Raw genomic sequence first — 19371 nt, 5'->3', positions numbered from 1 at the left:
TACAAACACTGTTATGTCGAAACATAGACTAACAACTAGTCTCTGAAATACGCGTACAAACACCGTTATGTCGAAACATAGACTAACAACTAGTCTCTGAAATACGTGTACAAACACTGTTATGTCGAAACATAGACTAACAACTAGTCTCTGAAATACGCGTACAAACACTGTTATGTCGAAACATAGACTAACAACTAGTCTCTGAAATACGCGTACAAACACTGTTATGTCGAAACATAGACTAACAACTAGTCTCTGAAATACGGCATTACAAAACACCGTTATGTCGAAACATAGACTAACAACTAGTCTCTGAAATCTGCATACAAACACCGTTATGTCGAAACATAGACTAACAACTAGTCTCTGAAATACGGCGTAAAACACCGTTATGTCGAAACATAGACTAACAACTAGTCTCTGAAATCTGGCGCGTGCACAAACACTGTTATGTCGAAACATAGACTAACAACTAGTCTCTGAAATACGCGTACAAACACCGTTATGTCGAAACATAGACTAACAACTAGTCTCTGAAATACGCGTACAAACACCGTTATGTCGAAACATAGACTAACAACTAGTCTCTGAAATACGCGTACAAACACCGTTATGTCGAAACATAGACTAACAACTAGTCTCTGAAATACGCGTACAAACACCGTTATGTCGAAACATAGACTAACAACTAGTCTCTGAAATACGCGTACAAACACCGTTATGTCGAAACATAGACTAACAACTAGTCTCTGAAATCACATGCAAACACCGTTATGTCGACAAACACCGTTATGTCGAAACATAGACTAACAACTAGTCTCTGAAATACGCGTACACATAGACATACAAACACCGTTATGTCGAAACATAGACTAACAACTAGTCTCTGAAAGGAACATATTTTACTGGAAAAAGTTCATAGTGAAAAAAAGAATATAATGAAAAGGAGTCCTGAGACTTTCTTCATCCCTGAAGCTGTGGAAATCTAGACTTGCCACATTTTCTGGACTTGTGTGGGCTTTCTTGGCTATATATGCTTCAGGACTAGAGAAATACTAGTCGAAACATTGATGTTGAACTTACAGTTATAACAAATTCTTTCGATATTCATGTAGTATAGCTTGTGACAAACCTTGGCTAGTAGTCCCTACAACATCAACAGTGATCGACTGTAGCATAGCTTGTGACAAACCTTGGCTATAAGTCCTTACAGCATCAACAGTGATCAACTGTAGCATAGCTTGTGTCAAACCTTGGCTAGTAGTCCTTACAACTTCAACAGTGATCGACTGTAGCATAGCTTGTGACAAACCTTGGCTAGTAGTCCCTACAACATCAACAGTGATCGACTGTAGCATAGCTTGTGACAAACCTTGGCTATAAGTCCTTACAACTTCAACAGTGATCGACTGTAGCATAGCTTGTGTCAAACCTTGGCTAGTAGTCCCTACAACATCAACAGTGATCGACTGTAGCATAGCTTGTGACAAACCTTGGCTATAAGTCCCTACAACTTCAACAGTGATCGACTGTAGCATAGCTTGTGACAAACCTTGGCTATAAGTCCTTACAACTTCAACAGTGATCGACTGTAGCATAGCTTGTGTCAAACCTTGGCTAGTAGTCCCTACAACATCAACAGTGATCGACTGTAGCATAGCTTGTGACAAACCTTGGCTATAAGTCCCTACAACTTCAACAGTGATCGACTGTAGCATAGCTTGTGACAAACCTTGGCTATAAGTCCTTACAACTTCAACAGTGATCGACTGTAGCATAGCTTGTGTCAAACCTTGGCTAGTAGTCCCTACAACATCAACAGTGATCGACTGTAGCATAGCTTGTGACAAACCTTGGCTATAAGTCCCTACAACTTCAACAGTGATCGACTGTAGCATAGCTTGTGTCAAACCTTGGCTAGTAGTCCCTACAACTTCAACAGTGATCGATTGTAGTATAGCTTGTGTCAAACCTTGGCTATAAGTCCCTACAACTTCAACAGTGATCGACTGTAGCATAGCTTGTGTCAAACCTTGGCTAGTAGTCCCTACAACTTCAACAGTGATCGATTGTAGTATAGCTTGTGTCAAACCTTGGCTATATGTCCCTACAACTACAACAGTGATCGATTATACTCCAAACCGATTCATATTCAATATAGAAAGAGAAATTTGAATAGAATTTCTACTGTTTACTACACATCTCTCTCCCTGAATGACGACTCTCTCTACCAGGACTCCATTGAGTGTTTTCAAACAGGTAAAAAAATGTACGGTTACAAAAGTCAACAGAATTGAACAATGATAGTCGAGATGAACCTGAAGATCAAGTGACAGGCTTGCTCAGACAGCTGTAGTGAGGGGGACCCTTCTGTCGTTACCTGCTGGTGTTTGATTGGAAGAGTCCTGCTCAGGTATACTGACCCACAATAATTCCACCAGGTCCTATCACATGCCGATAACTGTCCCCGAGCAAGGTACGTTATGTCCACAGACCACTTTGTGGTAGTATTATCTTCTCAGCTCATTATACCTAGGTATGTGCTGTTGCTAAGCACACTAGGTAAATCTATAGTCAAAACTGGAACACTGTTCTAGAATGACCCATCTAAAGCTGCTGTTTGAAATAGTTTGTCAAATTGTTTACTGCTAAATCTAAAACTTTACTGTTATGTGTACAGCCAACTCTAAGTAAGGTATGATAGGTGTACAGTCAAATCTAAAATGATGTTATAGTGTCGGCCTGTCAACATATGCCTATTTATAGTTACCATGCAAATATGTCATGCATACGGTTTACTTTTAAACAACTTTCTAGCATTATCCTCTCAAAATACTTTGTCAAATTCATTACTGTCAGCAAGAGAGGTACGTTAGGTGTACTGTCTGCTCAAAAACAGCGTTGTTGTTTTACCGTGTCAAGATATTATGCCTAAATATTTACAGTTACCAAGCAACAATGTCATGCCTAGACTGACTGACTGAGTTTAGTTTTACGCCACTTTTAGCAATATTCCAGCAATATCACGGCGGGGGACACCAGAAATGGGCTTAACACATTGTGCCCATGTGGGGAATCGAACCCGGGTCTTCGGCGTGACGAGCCAACACTTTAACCACTAGGCTACCCCACTGCCCCGTCATGCCTAGAGTTAACTCCTAAACAACTTTCTTAAGTTGCCCTCTCAAAACAGGTTTTTTCATTACTTACTCCAGTGTATGAAATAAGCCAAACCCAGCCATCAGGACTGGTGACTTCAAAATGTTACCTGCCCAATATGGATTTCTCCAGACCAGACATCAAGATATGGTGAATTTACTCAGCTGTTTGAACATCTAAAATTTCCACCATACCATCAGGCTGGCTAGCAGTAAATTTAGACCATCCGTCCGAAATCTAGCCCGTCTCAGGTGGTCGGACGGGTCTTATTTCATACACTGTGTACTCTCAGGAAAACAGTGTTGTTGTATTACCCTATCAACATATTATGCAGTTACCAAGCAATGAATGTCATGCCAACGGTTACCTCTGGAACAATCTTTCTTGTGTTACCCTCCTAAAATAGTTTTTTAATTACTTGCGGTCAGTAAGAAAGGTATGTTATATAAACAGTTAACTATAAAAATGATGTTACCCTATCAACCTATCATGCCTAAGTATTTAGCGTTACCAAGCAATGAGTGTTATGTCTATAGTTAACTCTGAAACAAACTTTCTAGCATTATCCTCTCAAAATACTTTGTCAAATTATTTACCGTCAGTAAGAGACGTAACGTTGGGTGTACTGTCAGCTCTAAAACGAGTATAGTGTTACCCTATCAACATATTATGTCTGACTGTTAATTGTTGCCGAGAAAGGTGATTTGCTGTCAGTCAATTTTGAAACAACATATTACATGCTCATCCAAATGTTTTCTGTTTACTCATTTTCAATGTGAAAAAATCAGCAGGTGGAAACCATTCCAAAATCTCAACATCATTGTAGATTATTTCTAATTATCAAGTCTGATTTGATGCTTGATGGGCATTTAGAAGTTGGAAGGTAACATAGCAACTTATCTTACCTTCACGTAAAATACTTTAACTTCATTGGTCAATGACGCTTTAACAAGTTTCCGTGTCACCCCTCCCAGGAGGGTGACAACTGGAAAATGTATTACCCGCTGCCACGGTAACCTCCAAACTCTCTGCTATCACTAACAATCGTATGACATCATAACATGACGCATGCAGTGCCCAGAGTTCGAAAACCGTTCGATTAGCTGTTTATGAGTTCACTATTTACACATTTATTTTACCTACTATCACTGTTTTATTTAAACTATTTTAAACATTGCATCGTTTGCACTCTCAACATAATTAGCAATTTTTATAGAAGCATTAAGAATATGTTTCACTGATTTTAAAAATCCAGTCGAGAGGCAGACGCCATTTTGTTTACATGTCATATAGTCAGTAGCGATCTTATCGATCTTCAAAATAAAATAAAATGATGTTTTGCACATTTAACATGGCGGGAAGATAAATATGTTGTAAGCTTCTCCCTCGCCTACCGGCTCGGGTGACACTGCTACAAAGAGGCATACATCAGACCATATTGAAGAGAAGTATACAACTTATAGTATGGTATGCATTTACAATCTTTATTATTTACAACACATTGTTTCTGGGCAACTTCTTGACCTTCATCATGTAAGCAGGGCTCCAGATAAGGCCGTATCGACGTATGTACGGATAAAAAATATGCACGATACGGTAGGAAATAATTTTGAAAACGTAGCAGACATGCACCAAAGCAATGGTGTACGAATCATTTACAGACGTATTTATATGAAAAAGTATTGTTTTATTGTTTATTGACCTGTTTACACAAGAGTAGCAATGTTGTGGTGCATATACCAAACGAAACACAAGAATACTGATTACTAATTTCCATTCAGTACTCTAAATGTACTCTGAAGTTTTTCCAGTACTCTTATATTGAAAAAATAAGGAGTACGTACTCCTGATGTTGAAAAATTATCTGGAGCCCTGATGTAAGGGTCAAGAAGCAGCCCAGAAACAATGTGTTGTAAATAATAAAGAAGTTGTAACTCCATACCATACGTTGTTAAGTCTGAGTTTGGTAAACAGAAAAATAGACAAAAACGATCTTGACCTGCTGTGAGTCAGTCCCTATATGTCTAAAATATTACTTTTTACTTTACTGTTTCATGGGAGGCATTGAAGCGTTTGAATGGGAAACACTGAATGGTTAATATAATTGTTGAAGCAATTCTTCCACTGGTGGAATAAAACAGTGAGTGAGTGTGTTTACATCTACACCACTGTTAGCAATATTCCAGCAATATCAAGGCGCAGACACCAGAAATGGGTTTCACACATTGTACCCTTTTTGGGAATCAAACCCAGGTCTTCGGCGTGACGAGCCAACGGTTTATCCACTAGGCTACCCCACCACCCCAGAATAAAACAAAATTGTCAATCTGATTTCTCTGTACTGATTTATTTTTAAGTTTAACGGATGTGTAGACCAAGCAAAGACTCTGTTAAGCATTCATGTACCTTATAAGATAAGCTCCGCCAGGCAAACCTATTGCTGCTGGAGGGTCTACTATGACATTTGTCAGGACAGTCAAACAGATTGTGTCTAATGTCGCATTGACAATCTTCACATCTGAATGTCAATATTGACATCAGTGACCAGCTTGTACTACAAATCAAAGTATGTTCACCAGAAACATCCCATAAACAACGACTGGAATTCCATTCCCAAACTCTATCTCTAGCTTTATGACCTGTGCTCAGGAACAAACCCTGTATTTTTACACGGTCAAGTCTGTATCTAAAACTTCTGTTCCTTGTTTCAGAGTGACCGGTGCTGAGGAACAAACCCTGTATTTTAACACGGTCAAGTCTGTATCTAGAACTTCTGTTCCTTGTTTCAGAGTGACCTGTGCTCAGGAACAAACCCTGTATTTTAACACGGTCAAGTCTGTATCTAGAACTTCTGTTCCTTGTTTCAGAGTGACCGGTGCTGAGGAACAATGCCTGTATTTTAACACGGTCAAGTCTGTATCTAAAACTTCTGTTCCTTGTTTCAGAGTGACCTGTGCTGAGGAACAAACCCTGTATTTTAACACGGTCAAGTCTGTATCTAAAACTTCTGTTCCTTGTTTCAGAGTGACCGGTGCTGAGGAACAAACCCTGTATTTTAACACGGTCAAGTCTGTATCTAAAACTTCTGTTCCTTGTTTCAGAGTGGCCAATGCTCAGGAACAATGCCTGTATTTTAACACGGTCAAGTCTGTCTCTAAAACTTCTGTTCCTTGTTTCAGAGTGACCTGTGCTCAGGAACAATGCCTGTATTTTAACACGGTCAAGTCTGTATCTAACACTTCTGTTCCTTGTTTCAGAGTGACCTGTGCTCAGGAACAAACCCTGTATTTTAACACGGTCAAGTCTGTATCTAGAACTTGTGTTCCTTGTTTCAGAGTGACCGGTGCTCGACCATGTCGCTGCTGACTCGGACTAAAGGTTACTTTGTGGTCATCTGCCTTCTGATGTGTGGCTTCCTGCTAACGTTCTCCTGGCGACTACTTTACAATACTTACGACTCCTCGGGACTCAAGCCGCTAGCCGCCAAGACACCACTACGAACATTCAGAGAAATTGCTCAAAATATAAGTAGGTCAAGGTCAGTAGTCAAGGTTGGCCCAGAGGTCACCACAGATGTCAAGGACAAAGGTCAGAATGGAAGAAAGCCCTTCACAAAAGATGAAATTGGGAGTATTTTGTCCAAAATCCACGAACTTGGATTATCCGCTTCAGAAGTCCAGGAGAAGCTGTTGTCATGGCAACAACATCCTGGTTCTTTCAGAAACAGTTCAGAGTCCAGTGTACTGCCCAAGTCTTCAGGAGTTAAAATACTAGATAGGCAGAGTGAGAAAATACTGAATAATGAGAGAGCATTGAAAAGAGAGCAGGCATCGGAGATAGCACCTGAGAGACAGCTGGCATCAGAGAGTCAGCGGGCATCTGAGAGAGCACGAACACCGGAGAGAGCATCAGAGAGAGAGCGGGCATCGGCAAGAGAACAGGCATCTAAGAGAGCATCTGAGAGAGCATTTGAGAGGGAGCAGGCATCAGAGAGAGCATCACAGAGAGAGCGTACATCAGAGAGAGCATTGGAGAGAGGAACACCATCAGTGAGAAGGAATGGGACGTCTCTCCTGCCTCACAGCGAAGAGACGTTTGGTGATGAATCCGTGCACACAGGCAGAAATAAAATAAGCAAAATCGTTCATGAATCATACAACAATCCTCGTTCTACGCAGTTTCAAGGGTCATCCTCTGATCATGTCAACTTCCCAACACAGGGAAAAGGTAGTCACAGACGCAAAGACAATACTGACACACGACATATACGAAATGACCTACAAGTCAAAGGTGGTGGCAGTGACGGGTTCAAGGTTGTGAATGAAAACAAAAACTTAAATTCTGGGTCAAGGTTATCAGGGAGTGACCTTTATACAACATCTGGTAATAAACCAGATCAGAAAAGTAAACGAGACAAATATTTGCTATTTCTAAAAGAGAAATTTGAAAGCAGTAAAACAAAGACTGTAAATTTAACAAGGAGTTCGGGTAATTTGAGAGTGAAAGAAACAGGGGAACCTTCTATGTCACGTGACTCCCATCAACTTAAGATGTCCGACGTGAACGCACACATCACATCATTGCCGTCTACTACAACGGTGACAGTGACGCCCAAAAGTACAAGTCGAACAAGCCATGATCTTTCATTATTCGATGAATTGAAGCGGAAATATCCATCATTTTCCATGGACCTCAATGATGACCTTGACAAGGACCTCGAGGTCGATGGGACACAGAGGCCGGACTACTGCGCTGGTTGTTTCGACTTCAACTTCCCCATACTAATAAACCATGAAGGATTATGCAAATCAAGTGGTCGTTCACAAAACCTGCAGCTGCTGATGTTGATATCGTCAGCACCGGGCAACTACCAGGCCCGGTCAACGATACGCCAGACCTGGGGTGCCAAGTGCCGGGATTCGGACACCATGAAGTGTTTGTTTGTGGTCGGCCTAGCCTCGTCAAGTGAAGACAATGATAAAATTCTACTTGAAAACGACCATCATGGAGATATATTGCAGATTGGGTTCAAAGACTCTTACTCCAACCTTACCTATAAAACTGTGTCCTCGCTGAAGTGGGCTTCCAAACACTGCTACAACGCCAACTACATCATGAAGACGGACGACGACATGTACGTCAACACTGAGCTCATCCCTATCATGTTGCAAGCAGCGCCGCGTAGAAAGTTCATGGGGGGGTCGTGCTGGGGGACGTCGAACCCCAACAGGGACACGTCGTCAAAGTGGTTTGTTTCATTTAAAAGTTTCCATAAGCCAAAGTTCCCCCCAATGTGTTCAGGAACAGGATACATCATGAGCATGGATGTTGTGCGTTCCATGCTGTTCTCTTCGCGGAATGTTCCGTTTTTTCATCTGGAGGATGTGTATGTTGCTCTGTGTCTTCAGAAATATGGCATTCTGCCGATCAATATCATGGGCTTTAGCAACATGTTCCAAGAATTTGATGCCTGTCATTACAGAAATGGCGTGATGACGTCACACCAGGTGCCCCCTGAACTATTGGAGGAATACTGGGCAGTAACGAGGAAGTGTCCCCAAGCCAACATTGCTGCATCTCAACTGTATATAATCATGCCCTACCCGGATACATAGTGTTGCCATGGCAACAATGTGTGTTTCTATGGCAATAACTGTAACCATGGTGATGTTGTCAATACAAATGTGATATGACTGTCTGAGTATTTGTAAAGGTATTCGCTTTACCCATTGTCCTCTTTAAGGCTGTAGTGGCACACCCATGCTTGTAGTGTGTGAGTTGGGCTCAACGCGCTGATTTTAACAGTATTCCAGTTTTAGCACTGCAAGTCTGTTTCATGTGGGAGAAAAGCCTGGAGTAACGCAGGTTATGATATTAACAGTTCTAATGTGAAAAATATGGAAAATACTATAAAAGTATTTAGTCCTATACGGATGCCGACCCCTGTTAAGTGGATGCCCCAGTGCATTGGATGCCATGACACGTGTGTGACACAAAATGCCAATAATACAATAATGGAATTTATTTTTCGTCTGTTTTCTTGCAAAGCGTGACATATCAATGAAATATTAACTGAAAGCGTTTGAACACAGATGGTCATACATTGTGTTCTTGTAGAAGCAGGTACCATGATTTACCCTTCAGATAAATTAGAAGACTTTTGATTGGTTAATACAAAATGCATATGAAACAGTACCCTAAAGTTTCATAGTAGTATGAAAACATCTCACCTTGTTCCGATGGGTGGTATGGACGACCTTGACATTTTGCAACCTTTGACATTGACAATTCAATTCATATAGAGAATTCAACTATAATAATAGTTAAATATGTCTTTTTTTTATTGTTTGAGGGGAATATGCTATTTTTTTATCTTAGAAGTGTGGACAGACTGGACCTAAAGATTATTTGAAACAATACATCCCTTCAGTTAGAACTGGTTTTGCTTAATATTACATATATTCCGATGCAGCTCAATTTGCATTTCTCATGTTATCATCTTATCTCTTCCATAGCTTTTGGGGCAGTGGGGTAGCCTAGTGGTTAAAACGTTCACTCGTCACGCCGTCTAGATCCAGGTTTCATTGTCGACATGGATACAATGTGTGACGTCCATTTCTGGGGCCCCCGACGTAATATTGCTAAAAGTGGCGTAAAACCATTTTCACTCACTAACTCCACAGCTATTCCTTCTTTGAGCAGCATTATAGAAGTTGGAAAGTACATTGTCCATAAAGTTTGTCTGTATTGCACAGCTTTCCCTGCCTGTAACATGTGCTTCACGTGACAGTGAGCTGTGAGCCTCAGTGTATTGCATCGTAGTGCAGGAGAGTGATCTCCCTTTCCCTGCCTGTAACATGTGCTTCACTTGTCAGTGAGCTGTGAGCCTCAGTGTATTGCATCGTAGTGCAGGAGAGTGATCTCCCTTTCCCTGCCTGTAACATTAGCTTCACGTGACAGCGAGCTGTGAGCCTCAGTGTATTGCATCGTAGTGCTGGAGAGTGATCTCCCTTTCCCTGCCTGTAACATTAGCTTCACGTGACGAGCTGTGAGCCTCAGCGTATTGCATCGTAGTGCTAGAGAGTGATCTCCCTTTCCCTACCTGTAACATGTGCTTCACGTGACAGTGAGCTGTGAGCCTCAGTGTATTGCATTGTAGTGCTGGAGAGTGATCTCCCTTTCCCTGCCTGTAACATGTGCTTCACTTGTCAGTGAGCTGTGAGCCTCAGTGTATTGCATCGTAGTGCAGGAGAGTGATCTCCCTTTCCCTACCTGTAACATGTGCTTCACGTGACAGTGAGCTGTGAGCCTCAGTGTATTGCATTGTAGTGCTGGAGAGTGATCTCCCTTTCCCTGCCTGTAACATGTGCTTCACTTGTCAGTGAGCTGTGAGCCTCAGTGTATTGCATCGTAGTGCAGGAGAGTGATCTCCCTTTCCCTACCTGTAACATGTGCTTCACGTGACAGTGAGCTGTGAGCCTCAGTGTATTGCATCGTAGTGCTGGAGAGTGATCTCCCTTTCCCTGCCTGTAACATGTGCTTCACTTGTCAGTGAGCTGTGAGCCTCAGTGTATTGCATTGTAGTGCAGGAGAGTGATCTCCCTTTGTGACTTCTTTGACCTTTTATGTAATATCTACAAGTACCGTTTTCCTGGCAACTTGACATGTGCCACACCAACCTATTGAAATCTAACTTGCAAAATGTGAGGACCCCTCCCTCCTCCCAAACCACACCCCTGATTGAATGTTTGTATATTCGATAATGTGATGACACCCCCACCCCAACCCCCCCACACCTACCCCTAGTAATTCCTCTCCACCCCCAATAAAGGGTTTGCAGGGCTCGATTTAGTGTTTTGTTACTTGCACTGGTGCATTACAAAGTGCAACCTAGTTATTGGTCTAACTTGCACCAGGTGCAAGTCATTTTTGAGACTTCAGCTGGAAAACAAAATGATGAGCAACTGACTCTGATGACTGTATGAGCAGTGACTGAATGACTTACTGTTCATGACATTTTAGGAAGTAAGATAACTAATCTTATCTGTCCCAGATTTCTTTTGTTATAATGTTCTAAACCATCATTGCCAAAACTCAAGCATCACATTTTATTTTATACAAGATTTTATACTGAGCAGCAGGTGCAACCTGTTTTTATCTGATGTAACAAGGTTTCTACCTAAGGTTGCACTAGGTGCAAGTAGGTTTCATTTCTTTAAATCGAGCCCTGGTTTGTAATAATCACATGTATGATGCCACCTCCTTCCCCCCCACCCCCACGATTATCCCCAGTACACCACCTACAACAAAAGGCTCATTTTTGCTCCGTTTGATACCAAATCATTAACTTGTTTTCTCAAAATGGTATTACGCGGAAGCGAGTTTAGTATTCTGTTTATTACTCTCAAATATAAACTGATAGAAACTGCCTACGTAGTGTGATGATTCTCAGCTTTCCAAGAGTCAAGCAAGGTCTAATACCATTGTGACAGAGGCATTGTGATGTCATAAGAGTAAACTATTATGACGTCTTAAGGCTAGCGATATTACACTAGTGTAATATTACCGTAAAAAGATTACACTGCAGTATCTTCCATGGGAGAGTAATAATAATCACATATGCAATGCCCCTTTCTCCAAGCACACCCTAACTGAGGGTTTGTAAGATTCACATGTACGATGCCACCTCCCCAAACGCCCACCCTAAGGGATGGATTGTAATATTCAATAATGTGATGACCTGCCTAGCCCAGTCACACCCAACGGAGGGTTTGTACTATCACATAAGCAATGCCCTTTTCTCCAACGACACACCCGACTGAGGTATTGTAATATTTACATATGTGATGACATCCACCCCCCCACCACCCCCCACGTCACAACCAACAGATAGTTTGTAATAATCACATATACGATGCCCTTTCTGCCCATTCCCCACCCCCTAAACTGATCACACACACCCCACCTACCCCTCGTCACACCCAACAGAGGGTTTGTACTATCATATAAGCAATGCCCTTTTCTCCAACGACACACCCAACTGAGGTATTGTAATACTTACATATGGGATGACATCCACCCCCCACCCCCCCACGTCACAACCAACAGATAGTTATCATATAGTTATAGTAATCATATACGATGCCCTCTCTGCCCACTTCCCCCTACCTAAACTGATCAACCCCCCACCCCTCCCCTGTCTAGCCCCAGTCACACCCCAACAGATAGTTTGTGATGATCACATAAAGGATGCCCCCCTTTCCACCTCCCCCACATCCCCAACTGAGGCTTTTAGAATTCATAAACATGATGAAACCCACGTCCCCCATGTAACTGTGAGTTCTATATTTCATCAATGTAAATCCAGCCTACTTCGTCCCCCATTATTTAAAACTCTGCCATCGCATGTGTAAATACCCATGATTCAATAGGAACAGTTCGTGACAATACTCGTCAAGTCCAGTATTTGAGAGAGTGTTTGTGAATGGCGGTGTTGTGCTGGGAAGTGCACAACCTGAATTCTCTGTGTCTGATATGCATGTATCCTGTACTTTTTTGCTTTATTCAGAAAACGTCAGTCAAATTCTGAGGAATAACTGGGGTCGAATTCAAATAGACATAATGAATACATTGCAAGGGATTCCCTGTGATTTGATTGGCTTACCAAGCAGTTATTTTTACCGCTAAAACGTTAGGGTACACACATTTGGGAAAATTTCAGCTACACGACAGCAGTCTGTAAACAATTGAGTTTGGACCAGACAATCCAGTGATCAACATCATGAGCATCGATCTACACAATTGGGATACGATGCCATGTGTCAACCCAGTCAGTGAGCCTGACAAACCAATCCCGTTAGTCGCCTCTTACGCTGCACTCAGCAATATTCCAGCTATATGGCGGTGGTTTGGACCAGACAATCCAGTGATCTACAGTATGATCTTCCATCGACACAATCAGGATTAGGTAACACGCATCAAGTCAGCCAGCCCGACCACCTGATCCCTTACATCTTACAACAAGCATGGGTTACTGAAGACCAGTTCCAACCCAGATCTTCACGGGGTCAAAAACACTGACTTTGTTTTGTTTATGTTTTGTTCTCATTGTTTAACTAAGTGATTTGTATCATTGGCTTAAATTGTTGTTATAAATTACTTGAAACATATATAGGTTTGTGTTTATATCCCTTGCTTGGGTAGCCATTCATATGCCATGGAATCATTTGCCGTTTGTTTATTTTCTAATGAAATCAAATAGTCCGAGGTGTACTGAAGTCCTAAACTAGACGATTTTTTAATATGATTACAATTTAGGCCAGACCAATTTTATTTCTTGTTTTACAGATTTTTGTCCTCAGAAAACTTAAAGGCAAGAGGGAAACAAGAACACCAGTCAAAGTAATATTCTTTTAAAATACTAAAGTATTTTACTTTTGGCAATTTATCAAGTGTATATGGTGCAAAAAAAAACAAACTAAAAAAATGTTTCTTGTAAGTTTACATTTTTGGCCAATAAATTTCAAAAATATGACCGGCGGATCCATAAAAAACAAGAAATAAATTTGGTCTGACCTTAACTAGAAACATGATTGGAGAAGAGATATGTCTTCAGTGTTGTTTCCGCTAATCCTGGTCCAAAATACTGTAATAACTTTGGAACACAGTGTTGTAGCACAGATTCCTTTAGGTGTGAGTGGGTATGTGTCATTTATGTGTCTGATAGCTCAGCTGTGTCCGGCGTGTGTCTGAGGTTTTGGATTGACCACTAAAATGAAGTTGACAAACACATGACTATAATTTGACATGTAATGACCAATCAGTGTCAAATGAAAACAATTTGGAATTCCTTAACTTCTTTCGAGTGGAATATGTTGCAGATATGTCCTGGATGTGTGTTAGTTTATATGTGTCTGATATATCCTGGACCGATGTGTGTGTCTGCTATGTTGTATATTTCAGACAGGTGTTAGTTAATATGGTGTATATATTTCGGATTAATGTTATATACTCATGGAAACAAATAAGGGAACATGAAAGTACAAGTGTTCCTTTATTTATTTCCAGAATTTCACCCACAGTGCAATACATACCACGTGAAGAAACCTGGAAAAGAGTAAAGGAACACTTGTACTTTCAGGTGTTCCCTTATTTGTTTCCATAAGTATATATACCACAGTTATATTTGAGATATATTGGTATGTCACAGATATATTTCATGCCTCATATATCAGACATATGATATGTCTCATATATATTGCACATACATCTCACACGTATCAGATATATCCGACATGTATAAGATATATCCGACATGTATAAGATATATCTAAAATATGTATCATCTGTCACATGTGTCACATATATATCTCATGTGTCTCCGATATATCTCAGGTATACTTCACATGTGTCTCACATGTCTGATGTATTGCACATGAATCTGTCACACGTCTCAGATATTTAACATATATACTCTTAAAAAAAAGTAGGGGAACTTGAACTTTCAATTTGGATAGAAAGTAGAAGCGTTAACAAACTTTCCAAAGACAGACATCTTATGAACGCACCACCATTTCTGTTTATCACCACCCCTAAACACAATGCATGGGATGCACGTGCACGCAGTAGCCCCATACACGTGCATGGAGTGTCATTCTAAATTTTGACGGTTTTCAAGGTCGATAAATCCCTGTAGACCATTAATTTTGACAATCATCTTGAAATCACACAGTTGATAGTGTTTGTTTCCAGCCATTTTGTTTTTTGTTTGTTTGTTCGAAAATGAAAATCGTACAAATACAAATTTCACGTCATACACCAATCATCTTTCAAGAGCGATTACTGTACAAACAACTATGGTCATAAGGAAGTGCAGGTGGTGATGCTCTCTCAAAACATTCATTATTATTATATCACCATTGATTGACTCCGATATATCTCCCAAGTTTTTTCAACCGTAAATTTAAAATGAAGTTCTCTTACTTATTTTGCATGTGTCTCAGATGTCTGATATATCTCATATTTGTTATGTGTGTGTCAGATATTTTCAATATATATTTCACATGTGTTTCACATACATCTGATATATCTCATATATATTTCGCTTGTGTCTCAGATGTTTCCAAGCATGTCCCAGACATATCTAAACATCTGCACATGGAACAGAAAGCGCGCTGAGTTTGTTATTTTCATCGGTTAGTTGTCACTGTTATTCACTGGTGGTTTTACACAATGAACTCCGATATTATGTATCTTGTTTTATGATGAGACTGAATAAACGAAGGGTAAAATGTTTTTTTCTCACTCCACAAGAATAGTAGCCTGGAGTGAGTGAGTGAGTGAGTAGATGAGTGAGTGAGTGAGTGAGTCAGTCAGTCAGTGAATGGGTGGGCGAGTTAGTGTGAGTGAGTCGGTAGATAGCTGAGTGAGTGAGCCGGTGGATGGGTGAGTGAGTGAAAGGATGGGCAATTGAGTGAGTGTGAGTGAGTCGGTAGATGGGTGAGTGAGAGAGTGAGTGAGTGAATGGGTGAGTGAAACACCAGAAATGGGTTTCACACAATCTACCCACAAGGAATATAAGAAACGGCTCATCGGCATGATGAGCGAACAGAAGGTTTCAACCTGGAGGTTGACCCACCAACCAGAGGTTACTGCTCAAACTGCTCCCTACGTAAATATTATCCGACAAAAGCAAGCAGTTATTCCAAAATGCTATTATCTTTTAAATATATAGTTAAAGTTTCTGATAAAATAAGTTTCATTCAATCATGATACGAAAAGTTTTTAAAGTCGTACATTTGATTTTCGTTTGCAACCAAATCACAGCCAAATTGGTGATAAATGTGTGTACAGATGGTTGCTCGTTGACGACTTAGTTTTACGAGAACATACACAGTCACCTCCGCATCTGTTACTGTTACATGTTACAGGGAACTTATCTCAGATTTCACATTTTATTGACCAAGTTTCTTATCTGATAATTTGTTTAGATAACATGTTCCATACATCTGAGTAAATTCACTATATGTTAAAATTCAAATTTTCAAATTCAAATATTATTCAAATTGAGTCTTATATTTAGACCTGATGATTACTCAATACACAGTGCCATTTAGAAAGTGGTCAAATGTAACTTTCTCAGTAAAGTACAGATTCTAGTACTTGTGTTGGGTTGAGTCCCATCTGAGATTCGAACCCACACCCGCAGAGTCAATAATGACTCTTATTATTCCTATTTTGGAGACCGCCTCCGTGGTGTAGTGGTTAGAACGTCCGCCTGGAGAGCAGAAAGTCGCGGGTTCGATCCCCGACCACATCATACCAAAAGACGTTAAAATATGGTACTTGTTGGTCCCTGCCTGGCACTCGGCATTAATGGGTAAAACAAGGACTGGTCGGCTCGGAGTCAGTATAATGTGTCTGAGTGGGGTATTCATGCTTCACTGCGGCATGGTATCTCAGTGGGCTTGCACGATAAAACCAGCTTAAGTCTGGGCTAGTACAAGCAGCCGGACATACACATACACACGCATGCACTTCATCATGAGCGAAATATTGTCAAGCACGACGTAAAGCACAATTTCACCTCACCTCACCTATTTTGGAAATAATTCTGACATATGCTTTTGACTTGTGAAATCAGCCTCTGAGTGGGGCTTCAATTTCAACAGATGATACTTTTGCAAATGCCATCGATATTGGCAAAAGAGGCAGATTTCGGTGATCGGGGTTAACATTTATTACTTGTTTTATCAAAACCAGGGTTGTTGTCAATTTAATATGAGATTGCAGGGCTCGATTTAAGAGATGTTAACCTACTTGCACAAGGTGCAACCTAAGATAAAAACCTAGTTGCACCAGCCAAATTCCAGTTGCAGCGTAGTGTTAAAACGTCAGAGGTTTCGCTGTACATAAACATATTTCTGTGACGTAGTACCTATGAAACCATAGCAACAAACTTGTCACGCATCACATAGGTACAATGTGTGCAGCCCATTTCTGGTGTCCCCAACTGTGAGATTGCTGGAATAGTGCTAAAAGCGGCGTAAAACTAAACTTTTTCAATCACTCACTTTGTCAAAGATGAGGAGTAAACAGGTTCATACGACACCGTTCGTCGTCGACAGTCTGTGTACTTAGCAGTTATTCAATAAATGTCACTAGACAAACGTATAAACTTTGGTTGAGATATAAAAAAAAATATTGTCTGGTGGTGGTGTGTGGTCGTGTGCATAGAGCTCAGGTCACAAATCAGTTGAAGTTAAGCAACGCTGAGCACGGGGAGGCCTCAGATGGGTGACCGTGTGTGACAGTTTGACTCCTGAGAGTTTCCAGGACTTCAGTCCTGCCCCACAATTAAGCACATGTGATACATGTGGTCCCACCTTAGGCAAGTGAGTTTGTTCAAAATTACCTCTATTCATCCAGCAGAAAATGGGTACCCGGTGGGATAAGTCATGTGACTAATAACCGTCTAGTGCCTCACAGGCAGCTTGGGTTATCTGGGGTAATAATAATCAGTTTGCGATCAGAGCATTCAGTGAGCAACTAGACAGATGGATACTAGGCGCCATAAATTTGAATTATTATTATTATCATATTGTTCCCAATAAGTTCTGTAATGCGTTTCAATATCGATGTGTAGGCATTCTGTAAGCAAGGATATGTCTGTAGGGTGTGCCATGACATGAACATGGTAAAGTAGTTATTCACAGTGAATACAAAATTTCACATTCATAGATACCAGAAGTACATTCCTGGGATAAACTTGCAAGCTACAAGATGCAAGCCGTTGGACATGATAGACCATAACAACATCTCCCAAACTATCATCAATCCAACCTTATCGATCAAACAAATAAAATCGAAAATCTATAAACAACAACCCACAGAGGAAGGAAATAACATTTCTGGCATGCACAGGCACGGAAGTATTATCCATACAACTGATTATGGATAGTTGACAGTGAAGGGAACCTCTGTTGAAAATCTGAACATTTTAAGAGTGATGGTAGTCAAAATACCAGATTACGTCAATGCTGAAAGAGAGCCAGGAAATTCGTACAAAACCTGAAATATCCAATTCCGTTATAAGTAAATTAGGTGAGGAGACATGTTCAGCATCATGAAATCTGGGCCGGACCATTTTGATCTTAAAGGGATCATGGGTTTTCATGCATGATCAAATATTTTAAAAGGTTTTATTTTATTTTTTTTAATACATATTTCTTTAAAACCAATAAGGAAAAAAAATCTTTCACTGGTATCCATAAATTAAGAATCCTGATTTTGGATCATCCGAGAGTTTAGTGAGAATACTTTTCCATGACATCCTTGAAAATAAAATGGCCGCCTCACTACACATGTACAGAGGCACTGCAAGAGTTACTCACGGAGTAGGGCCCAGCAGGTGGCGCTCCGGTCCGCTCCCAGTGCAGGTACGGCAGGTTCGGGATAGTGCCTGGTTGACGCCGCTCTCGTTTCCGCACCCGCAGTTCTTGGTAGTCTTTGCCTGGAAGGAGGGGGACATGTTGTCAAGGGGGACATGTTGTCAAGGGGGACGTGTTGTCAAGGGGGACGTGTTGTCAAAGGGGACATGTTGTCAAGGGGGACATGATGTCAAGGGGGACATGCTGTCAAGGGGTCGCGCTGTCAAGGGGTCGTGCTGTCAAGGGGACATGTTGTCAAGGGGACATGTTGTCAAGGGGACATGTTGTCAAGGGGACATGCTGTCAAGGGGACGATGTTGTCAAAGGGACATGTTGTCAAGGGGACATGTTGTCAAGGGGACATGTTGTCAAGGGGGACATGTTGTCAAGAGGGACATGTTGTCAAGGGGGACATGCTGTCAAGGGGGACGTGTTGTCAAGGGGGACGTGTTGTCAAGGGGGACATGCTGTCAAGGGGGACGTGCTGTCAAGGGGACATGTTGTCAAGGGGGACATGCTGTCAAGGGGGACGTGTTGTCAAGGGGGACGTGTTGTCAAGGGGGACATGTTGTCAAGGGGGACATGTTGTCAAGGGGACTGTTTATGAAATGTGGCAATGAAACTGTGCTTTGAACATGATTTAATTTTATCATGTCACGTTGGTATCATGTGGTGGAAAGCTTGAAATAATGTAGGTTGAAGATGTTTAGTGGAACTGCTGGCTACACAAATAGCTATGGCTAAGGGATACAACTCTGTCATCTCATGGACATGTTATTCT

The 19371-nt window shown here is 41.1% G+C and overlaps 2 protein-coding genes across 5 annotated transcripts in view; one reads left to right on the top strand and one right to left on the bottom strand.

The window, feature by feature from the left end:
• Window positions 1-9186, top strand: part of LOC124256765 — a 57040-nt gene extending 47854 nt beyond the window's left edge. For 2 of the 3 annotated variants that reach the window (XM_046690730.1, XM_046690728.1), the window contains one exon: window positions 6498-9186. In XM_046690730.1, the coding sequence (XP_046546686.1) occupies window positions 6516-8777 (2262 nt within the window). In that variant the 5' untranslated portion in view covers window positions 6498-6515 and the 3' untranslated portion in view covers window positions 8778-9186. Of the gene's footprint in view, window positions 1-2376; window positions 2480-6497 lie in introns of those variants that run through there. The other variant, XM_046690729.1, reaches the window with a different exon arrangement.
• Window positions 1-19371, bottom strand: part of LOC124256764 (WD repeat-containing protein 49-like) — a 152569-nt gene that overhangs the window by 80260 nt on the left and 52938 nt on the right. The window contains exon 27 of one of the 2 annotated variants that reach the window (XM_046690727.1): window positions 18555-18673. In XM_046690727.1, the coding sequence (XP_046546683.1) occupies window positions 18555-18673 (119 nt within the window). Of the gene's footprint in view, window positions 1-18554; window positions 18674-19371 lie in introns of those variants that run through there. The other variant, XM_046690726.1, reaches the window with a different exon arrangement.

Source organism: Haliotis rubra, unplaced genomic scaffold, assembly GCF_003918875.1.
Source record: "Haliotis rubra isolate DU_JTF1 unplaced genomic scaffold, ASM391887v1 Scf639, whole genome shotgun sequence".
Classification (NCBI taxonomy): domain Eukaryota; kingdom Metazoa; phylum Mollusca; class Gastropoda; order Lepetellida; family Haliotidae; genus Haliotis; species Haliotis rubra.
This window is presented reverse-complemented; position numbering and strand designations above follow the sequence as displayed.